We start from the raw sequence: 10,379 nt of genomic DNA, 5'->3' as shown, positions 1-10,379 counted from the left end.
AAACAAAGCAACAGTTTCAAGCCATATTAGTGATTCAGAATGTAAATTCTTCAATAGAAACTCCTACTGCAAAACACAATCTTCGTTAAGATTCCTGAATTCAAAACTGTACATAACATACCTAATGAAAATAACAAAACTTCTGTGACAAAAATCAATTCAAAACCGAGGTTTCAAACCATAACTGAGGCAGATTTGCTACGACATTTTTGTTGCTTCGTTGCTGCAGTTTGTTGTTCCCACATTTAAATTCCAGTAAGCTTCGACATGTAAAATATGCAGCATTGCTGCAACTAATTCATAAATCTTTAAACTCGACCGCAGTCCGCAACCAACTTTCGTTTTCATCGTCTTTCAAATGAATGAACAAGAAAATGTAAAAATACTGGTTAACACTTCATATAAATCTGATTGGACGAGAAGACAATGGCATTTTTTCATTGGTCCGTTTGAAATTTTTTGTTGACGTCACGCATGTGTTATATGTTTATTAAAAACAAAATAAACCACAATACAAGCTTTACAAAATATAAAACTTGTCGTATTTCGGAGTAGAGTTTATTTTTAACTTGACAAATAGTATTCCATTAAGTGAACGACTGTCGTTTTTTACTAAACTTAAAAACCGTTCAGTCAAGCTTAAAGTAAAATAGGCCATAAAAAATATGCCGGTAGGAAACTAGTTACTAGTCTCTTTTCTGCATGGTCTAATATTTGGAAGGTCCGCGGAGACATGGTTTTCCGGCAATTTTTAAAATACTAATTACATTACGATTCTTGGCAACAGGGCACTTTCAGACAACTGATGGTAACCTTATTCTTATACACTGCAGCCAGAGCAGTCTGTCGAATAGTAAAAAAAAATTGCAGCCATACTTGCAACTAAAAAATATATTTTTATAAATTTTCCTACTTCGGCAAACTAGGCCATTCAAGCTAAAGAAATCGACCCATGCTTCGAGAAATATACGTTAACAGTGTTCATCAGATACAAATTCGAATCAGGGTTTGTCACTGGCTTGTTGCTGGCGGTTACTCATGTCGCTCATATCTAATGACAACATGCAAATGCATCAGTGACGTGTCGTTCTGATTGGTTACAAAAAGTGAAGAAAGGAGGTAGGAGAGCAAATCGATTGTTGAGTTTTAGCAGAGACTGAACTGCCTCTCTGAATACGAAGAAGTGGGGACCTTTATCCTACAAATGACCTTGCCACAAAGAACTGTAGAGGTAGAAAGGACCTTCTCAAAACTCAATGCTAATAAAACAAAGATTAAGAATTCTCAAGCTGTACGTACATTAGAATTATTAAAACGGCAGAAATATTTTCCATCATCACAAGGCTGATTTATCTGTACATCAACGCAAGGAAGACGTACACGGAGAAGTACGAAGAAAAAGGTGAGGAATTGTTTGTTTTAGAATAAATAAAACTGCCATGAAAATTATATGCAATACACGTTCTCTGGGATTACTTTGTAGTCTGTGTCAGTTCCAGTTTCAGGCAAGTAGAGATAAGAAAAAGGTCTAATATGAATTGGGTTTAAAGTTCATTATGAAGTTGAAGTCGAGCAAGAAGCTCGCAACAGAAAGAATAACAATACCCGGCCACCCGCATTGTGGACCGTTTAATAGCATAGGTGCTGACACTACTGGACCGTTGGATGGCGTGTAAACGACACGATAAAGAATACGAATGATTGGGTAAAGAAGCGTACTACAAGTTTAATTCTGCAGACAGCGATCTATTGCGAGATAGCGCTGATATTCCTGGCATTAGTGGGTCTATCATACGTGGCGTGTTCAAACCTGAGAAGGCACTACTACCTCATATGCCCCCTCCGAAACCGAAGAATTGGCCAAAGATACTACGATACAACAGAACAAGGCCACAACCAACCGGAACAAGAAGGACAAGAACTACAACAACAACAACAGCTGCAAACCCAGCCGTACCAAGAAACAACCCTATGAATGAAGCGATGGAAGACCTGGTTATTGAGTACGATTACAGCGAGGGAGAACCGCCGGCTAGGAGACCAAGACTTGACGAAATTACTCAAGAAGGGACTGGGGGAGTGTCCGGAAGTGGAAGAACAATGCGAATACCAAGGTTATTTTCAACTGCTCCAACAGCTAAATTCAAATGCTTCACTAAAGGAATATGGTGGTTCTACTACAGAGCAAGTGGAGGCGCAAAGGGAACATTCGGAAAATGGAGAACATGGCAAAATGGTTCAACGATTGAAGGCATTACTCTGCCTACAGCAGGCAACGAAATGATGGTACACAGCGCAGTAATAAGTAGACAAATGTGCGCATTAAAGTCAAAAGGAAATCTAACAGGTATAAGATGGACGATATACGGACCAAATGGATACACGGGAGCAAACGACCAAGCAAACTTAAAGCTGGTAGCCCCAACATACGAAATGGTAAAATTCGAAAACTGGAAGGTACACCTATGGCCAGCAGGAGCAATGAACCGAAACGAAGACAAAGCAAGAAACATGCCAATGATGTTCATGGACATATAAGAAGACTTCCTATGCATACCATACACAATGGAATTGGACGTCATATTCGGGTCACCATACTAAAGGAGCAGATAAATGTGTCAAGATCTGTGTCAGTGACGTCATACATTATGTGCATATATTCGCTGTAAATATGTTAATAAAATCATTCAAAGAAAATGTTTCCGAGTATGAACGTTATAAGAAATATAGCAGCGATCAAAATGAATACAATGAAAGAAGAAAATGGAGTGACGAACAAGGGGGACGGATTCCGCGCAAGAAAGTGGGCCTTTACCACAACGAATAGCAAACTCGGAATAACGAGGACGAAGAAAGCGATAATCTATATAGGAGGGCTAGAGAAAGGAGGATCGAACTGCCCCCACCGTCATGGGTTATACATGACAACGAGTCCTGTGGCAGGAGGGACGCCAGGATTATGGGGAAGGCCTTACTCGGTAAATTCCTCTTTTTAGTGGAATACGCGCCCGTGATGACAAACGACAGCCAGGGGGTAAGACAGATGGCACTGCGATTTTGGCACAAGGTCCTAAAAATTCTTTAACAACGATCAACTCCAGTCGGCCGTGAAGTTCATGCACCACAATAATTGGAGCGCTAAAGCTCACGGCGACAGGCAGAACAACAAAGCTACGTTAGCTTTTATCACGACCAACACAACAAATCTGTTAACAAAAATGGCATCACTAGGAGACGTCAAGCCGATGCAACGACGCTTCGTGCAGGCAGAATAGCCCGAAAAGGCTTAAACACCACAGACGGGAAGCCAGAAGAGAATAACTGGAGACTTAATAGACTCTGTGATTACAGAATTAGTAAAAGAAGTGACAGGCAACTTAGAAAAAAATCAAATGCAAATAGATGAAAAAATAGTCGACATTGCAAATGTGGGTGATGAATGTAGCTTCCTACGACGAGTTATTGGATTTGGTTCGTCCTCCTACACAAAAAAAGAACACGCCATAGAGACAACCTATTTCGACAATACAACGCCTGCAAAGACGTTAAGCTAAACTAATTGGTAATAACAAATTTAATGTAAAATATGCACAGACACGAGTATTTAAAATTTATGTTTTAGTGAAGTACCGTACTGGGGTACTGTTACGCCCTACCGCGCACTGTGTATTTATGACCGCGTGAGTCCGTAAAATCCGGGTATTAAATTACCTTGATACTAAGGGCCGAATGCACCATCATGGATCAGATCAAACTAGGATCAGATCAAACTAAGATCAACTGATCCCAGTTTGATCTTTTGAGGCACTTGGTATGCACCAAACTACGATCAGTTGAGCCGCGCTTGATCCGATCAAAATCAATTATGGAAACGAGATTTCGGTACTTTCGCTGTTTAATTTTTGTTCTTACAGTCAGTAAATCATCAGTATAATACTGTTTTAATATTGTCTGCTAATAAAAAATAAAATATGCCCCGGTCAACCAATTTCACCGACTTTGAAAAGAATTTACTTGTCCAATTAATGGACAATTATAAAAATATTTTAGAGTGCAAAAAAACAGACTGCGTAACAGCCGCTGCAAAAAATAAGGCATGGGAAAAACTTTGCCAGGCATTTAATGTCGAATCCACAAATGCAACAAGAAATATAGGGCAGCTTCAAGTTCTGTGGAAGAACTTCAAATCAAGGGCCAAAAAAGAATCGGCTTATGTCAGAAGGGAGCGTTTTCAGACAGGTGGAGGCCCGCCACCTGCTGAAGATGCTCAGCTGCAAAAAGTTGAAGGTATAAATGGTATTTTATATCAAAAAGTAACTTCAACAAAACACACTAATATACCATTTGTTGTGTTAAAATCAACTCTATGTTGTAATTTGTTATTTAAAACTAAGTAAACGCACTTGACGTCGTTTATTGTTAGTTAGTTCATGTATCTTTACAAAGAAATCTCAGTTTAAAAATTTATTAAGTAATAGCTACCGTTAGCTAACAATACCTTGCTTTTGCTGTGATAGGAATATAGTTTGACTACCATATTTGGAATATTGGCCAACAATGACTTAGAACTTATTTTATAAAGAAACTAACTATCAATTTGTTTTGTATATATGGCAGCAATGATATCAGGTCAAATAAGCCCATTGAAAAACCCATTTGATGATGATGGAATACTTGACCTAACAGCATCTGACACTGGAGAACCAGTAACTATTCTTTACGTAGATCAAGGTATAAACTACATTACAAATTTAGTTAGTTATATTATAGCTAGAAGTCTTAAATACAGATTTTAGTTAGTTGTCAAGTTTTACTTATAATGAACAATAATCAACTTTGTTTTGAAATAGATTTACAGCAAAGCAGTTCTACGTCAGTTCAAGACAGTCCGCCAGTCAAAAGAATGAAGCAATGCAAAAATAATGTCACCCAGAATGACATAAATGTATTAAAAAAGGCATTTCTAGAAACAGTTCTCAAACAAAAACAGGAAAGGCATAGTATCAAGATGAAAATTTTACAGCTTAAACTTGAAAAAGAACTCAGAAATCAAGCAGATGAGAATACAGATCACTAGGAATTGACAGCTATGATGAACATCGAAATTAGTTAACAGTTAAATTAACATTTTTAGGGTTGTTTTGTTATGTCAACTTGAGAAAAGTGATTATTGCTAGCAATTTTGGTTATATGTAAAATATTTATGGTATTCGTGTAACCACTTACCCCAATATAATATTCATTATTCACACAATACAGGGCAATGACATAAATTGTGGCCATGGCTAACAGTTAATGTGAATGATTTACTCACTGATTTCATTTGTTATCTATGGCCACAATTTACAGTTATGTTCTGACCCTGTATTGTTTTATCATTTTGTGGTCACAGCTTACAAATAAGAATACCATAAATATTTTACATAACAGAAATATTAATACTGTCTAATTGCATGCTGCAGTTTACTGCCTTTTTTAATAATCATCATGTTTTCAATATGTTTTCAGTTACTATTAAACAATTAAAAACAATTATCAATTATTTGTTGTCGAACAATATTTCCTGATGCACTTGAGGCTTCATCAGTAAAGTCATTGTTGGGCAGATCATAGATTTCATCGTCAGGCAGGCTTACATCCCCTCTTCTACGACAATAATTATGCAGACAAGCTGTTGCGATAATTATTGGTAAAGAATTCTCTAATTTTGTGCGAACTGGTATTGTTAAACAACGAAATCGTTGCTTCCACACTCCAAACATCCTTTCAACTATGTTTCTGGTTTTTATGTGTGCTTTATTATATAGTTTCTCTTTAATACTAACAGGATTGCGCAACGGGGTCATCATGTAAGCGCGGCAAGGATAACCACCATCACCAAGCAAAAGTCCTTTAAATATATTATGTTCGAGTTGATAACAAATTGAGCTGTTGTCAAAAATTCTGCTGTCATGTGTGGAGCCTGGCCATCTACATACAATGTTAGTAAACAACATATTCGGATCACAAATAGCTTGGAGATTTATAGAAAAATAACCCTTTCGATTTCTGTAAACTTCTGCATTTTCTCCTCCAGGTGAAACAATAGGAATATGTGTGCAATCTATACAACCAATTACTCCTGGAAATCCTGCAACTTCCTTAAAACTACATTTTACTTCGTTTAAGCTCTCTAGTTCAAGTGAAATAAAGTTCCTTTTTCTGGAAGCTAAAGCAATTGACACCCTGTGTATGATACGGCATGTGGTAGACTGGTGAATTCCTGCAAGATCGCCATCACACCTCTGAAAGTGTCCAGTAGCATAATATCTTAAAGTGACAAGTAGCTGCAACATAGGGGGAATAAAACTGTTTCTTTTTGAATGATGCTCAAGGTCTAACGATATCATAGCCAATAGGTCAACCACGGATTCTTTACTCAGCCGGTACCTATTGTAAAACTGAATACTGTCATATTCTTCAAATGGATTGGACCTGTCAAGTATAACACGTTGCAATGGTCTTTCTATTTCCTCTATAACATCAATTGCATTCATATTAAGTATTTTCTAACGCAAATATATCTGTAAATAAATAAACCAGATAAGGTTTTAGGTCTGGATTCGTGTTTTATTTTGAGGTTTTGTGATTTTTTTAAAGGTTGGTGTGTTTTCAAAGTTACTTACATATTTTACTAGGTCCGCAATTCAAATGATTTAGGTGTCTAATGTCGATGAATAAAAAACGTAAAAATCATTTTATATGTTTCATAAATGACAGTTTAGTGTTAGTTTACTGTTTAAAAGTTTAGTACTTGTGATTAGATTTCAAATATACATTATTAGTCAATGTTAAGTCATTTGATCCTGCACTTAAACCTGCACCACCGAAGGTTTAACTTTCGGATCAAATACGCGTGTTTGATCGTGGTTTGATCGGCGATCAGGTTTGGTGCATACCAAAATAAAGATGATCCTAGTTTGATCTCTGACTCAGCAATATTTGATCTGATCGGGCTTTGATCCGGGTTGGTGCATTCGGCCCTAAGAGTTTATACTAAAGACCACACAATTAGCCCAATCAACTAAGTGTATTCGATGAGAAAGTTGTATAACACCACACCGACGCTTACGCTACAGCTACCGGTGATTGGCTGCAAACAATTGCGTTTAACTTTGGCGTGGTCGATCTACACTCTGCAACATTTTAAAACAAACGTGTGCCGCAATCTCCAAGTTGTTGCAGCCGTTGTTCTTCAAAATGCCAACGACTAAAAACGAGTGGCGTAATATTGGGCGCTCTTTCACTATTGTACGTAAAAAAAGGTATGGTAGCCAAATTAAGGTCACTTTAAGATTGCGATCGCTGTGGGTAGGTCAGCATAATATTTTTTACTTTATCTGAACCAGCTAAACGCCCCCAGATAAAATTGTGCAAAACGTTAATAAATTTAGCTTAGCAAGGTGCGACCACTAGCGGATATTATTATTTAAAAACCACAAAATAAAATTATAAAACACATTGCGTGACAACAAACAACAAGTTCAAGGGTACTTAAAGCTTATTAAACTTATTTAATACTGGTTTAACATTTCATATAAATCTGATCGAGAAGACAATGGCATTTTGTTATTGGTCGGTTTGAAATTTTACGTTGAAGTACCGCATGTGTTACGTGTTTTTTTTAAACAAAATATATCACAATACAATACAAGCTTTTTATTTTTAAATTGACAAATAGTATTCCATTAAGTGAACGACTGTCGTTTTTTACAAAACTTAAAAGCAGTTTAGTCTAGCTTAAAGTAAAATAGGCCATAAAAAATATGCCGGTAGGAAACTAGTTATTACTATAATCACAATTTGTAAGAAATTACCCGTAGGAGGTGAAGAGTGAACGATCTACAGAACAGAGCCCTTTTCTGTATGGTCTAATAAAAAGCAATTTGGAAGGTCCGCGGAGACATGGTTTTCCGGCAACTTTTAAAATACTAATTACATTACGATTCTTGGCAACAGGACACTTTCAGACAACCGATGGTGACCTGATACACTGCAGCCAGAGCAGTCTGTCGAATAGTAAAAGCATTGCGTTGGCAGCATAGATGGAAAGCATATTGTGTAACAAGCTCCAATAACTCCGGGTTAATGTTTTATAATTATAAGCGGAGATACGAACCTGTTTTCAAAATTCGTAGAAAACAAATTCCCGAACTTAAAATGTGAAACAAAGCAACAGTTCCAATTAGTGATTTATGTAAATTCTTCAATAGAAACTCATACTGCAAAACACAGTCTTCGTTAAGATTCCTGAATTCAAAACTGTATCAAACTAATTAAAATAAAATAACAAAACTTCTTTGGCAAAAATCGCTTCAAAACCGAGGGTTCAAACAAAAACTGAGGTAGATTTGCTATGACACATGTGTTTCTTCGTTGTTCCCACATTTAATTAATTCCAGTAAGCTTCGACATGTAAAATATGCAACACTGCTGCAACTAATTCATAAATCTTTAAACTTCAAGTTCGACCGCAGTCCGCAACCAACTTTCGTTTTCATCGTCTTTCAAATGAATGAACAAGAAAATGTAAAAATGCTCGTTAACACTTCATATAAATCTGATTGGACGAGAAGACAATGGCATTTTCTCATTGGTCCGTTTGAAATTTTACGTTGACGTCACGCATGTGTTATATGATTATTAAAAACAAAATAAACCACAATACAAGCTTTACAAAATATAAAACTTGTCGTATTTCGGAGTAGAGTTTATTTTTAAATTAACAAATAGTATTCCATTAAGTGAACGACTGTCGTTTTTTACAAAACCTGAAAGCCCATTCAGTCCAGCTTGAAATAAAATAGGCCATATCGAAACTATATAGTTACTATAATCACAAGGAAATAACTGTTTATATTCTATAGGGCTTTATTTGATATTTTCTGCTTAAACCAAATCATATTTTATTCCTCGTAAATCAAATCCCCAGAGAACAAATTATATTTAATGTCATTTCACAATAACAGATCAACTTTTCGTTGAGTTCGTAGCACACATTTTTGTTTATCGCCTAAATTGTGATTACTAATATTAGCCTGTTTAACAGCAACTATCTATCACACATAGATTCTATGGGTTAATGTGGTGGTTGCAAACCGAAGTCAAAACACAGCTTTAACCGGGAACAAAAATGATTCCACGCACTTAATTTCGAATCACACATTATAACTCAGCCTCACAATATTTATGCCCAATAAAATACGATTTTTGCTTAGTATGGAAATTTCTTTGGCATAGGTTAACAACCACTTTTCTCTGTTTTCAGTTCTTTTAAGTTAACAACACGCGAGACGCGAGCTAATGTTTAATGAAAACACAACATAATAAAATAACATTGACCAACTAGGGTTAAGCTTTTGCGAATTACTTTTGAACAGTTAACTTTAAGCATGCGAATTTAGTTGAACATAGCATAGGGCTACCATATTTACAGCACCCCAAAAAGGACATTTTTTGCCTGCAAGTAATACAAAAGTACAATTGTTACGTTTGAGTTTGATGATGTTTTACAATTCCTTGGTTGCAGGCAAAAGTTACAAAAACAACAAATCAAATTTAATTTTCAGATTGAGCCCACCCGAATTATATTTGAAATTATATACAATCATCAAGATGTTCGAAACTCATCAGCTAATAGGCTGTCTCTTTCTTTGCATCATTTTGGCTGCATCCCAGAAAAAATGCGTTCAACATTTGCATAATGGGCCATAATGCAAAAGTAAAATTGCGCGATCTTTATAAGTTCACTAAACATTTATTCGGTTCTGGAATGCTGGAAATATTGCTAGATACAGTGACACTGATAGTAGGCCTACAAAACTTTGTGTTATTAATGGAAGATGTAGTATTGTGAGGTTCTGTTGCAATATTTCTGGCACAATGTTTGCAATAACAATCAAGAAGGTAGGGCTGGTAGGGCAATTTGTTGGAAAACCTTTTTGAAACCAGAAATTCAGCATGTTTCATGACTACAGTATTTTTTTGGACATAACTACAACGTCTCGCCTAAAAGTCTTGTTGAAAGTATATGGAACTAACTCGAAATGCGAACAAAGGGGAAATTATGGCACTTTTCAGCGTCCTCGGAGGACCATTCACTTTTCTTGAGAAAAGAAGACAAATCCACTTAAAAGAGGACATATGGTTGGCCTAACATAGCGCTGGGTTAAACTTCTTTGCAAACGCCACACGGCAACACAAAAGTTATCAGCAGGTTTACGTAAATTTATTTGTGTTGCAAAATCGCAAAATGCTAAAAGTTCGACATGAAGTCTTCTCGAGAAAATAACCACATAGGACGGAAGACATAATAAAAAACCTAATTGTTCCGAAACAGA

General features: G+C 36.4%; 1 protein-coding gene across 1 annotated transcript; it reads left to right on the top strand.

Annotated features, from left to right (window-relative positions):
* The first annotated feature begins 3,971 nt into the window (after nt 1-3,971).
* Nucleotides 3,972-5,077, top strand: LOC146146435 (myb/SANT-like DNA-binding domain-containing protein 3). The gene is made up of 3 exons (XM_083390761.1): nt 3,972-4,287; nt 4,618-4,731; nt 4,851-5,077. The coding sequence occupies exons 1-3, from the start codon at nt 3,972-3,974 to the stop codon at nt 5,075-5,077; spliced, it is 657 nt and encodes a 218-aa protein (XP_083246887.1).
* The last annotated feature ends 5,302 nt before the right edge of the window (nt 5,078-10,379 follow it).

This window comes from Ascidiella aspersa, chromosome 5, assembly GCF_963924565.1.
Source record: "Ascidiella aspersa chromosome 5, kaAscAspe10.2, whole genome shotgun sequence".
Classification (NCBI taxonomy): Eukaryota; Metazoa; Chordata; class Ascidiacea; order Phlebobranchia; family Ascidiidae; genus Ascidiella; species Ascidiella aspersa.
This window is presented reverse-complemented; position numbering and strand designations above follow the sequence as displayed.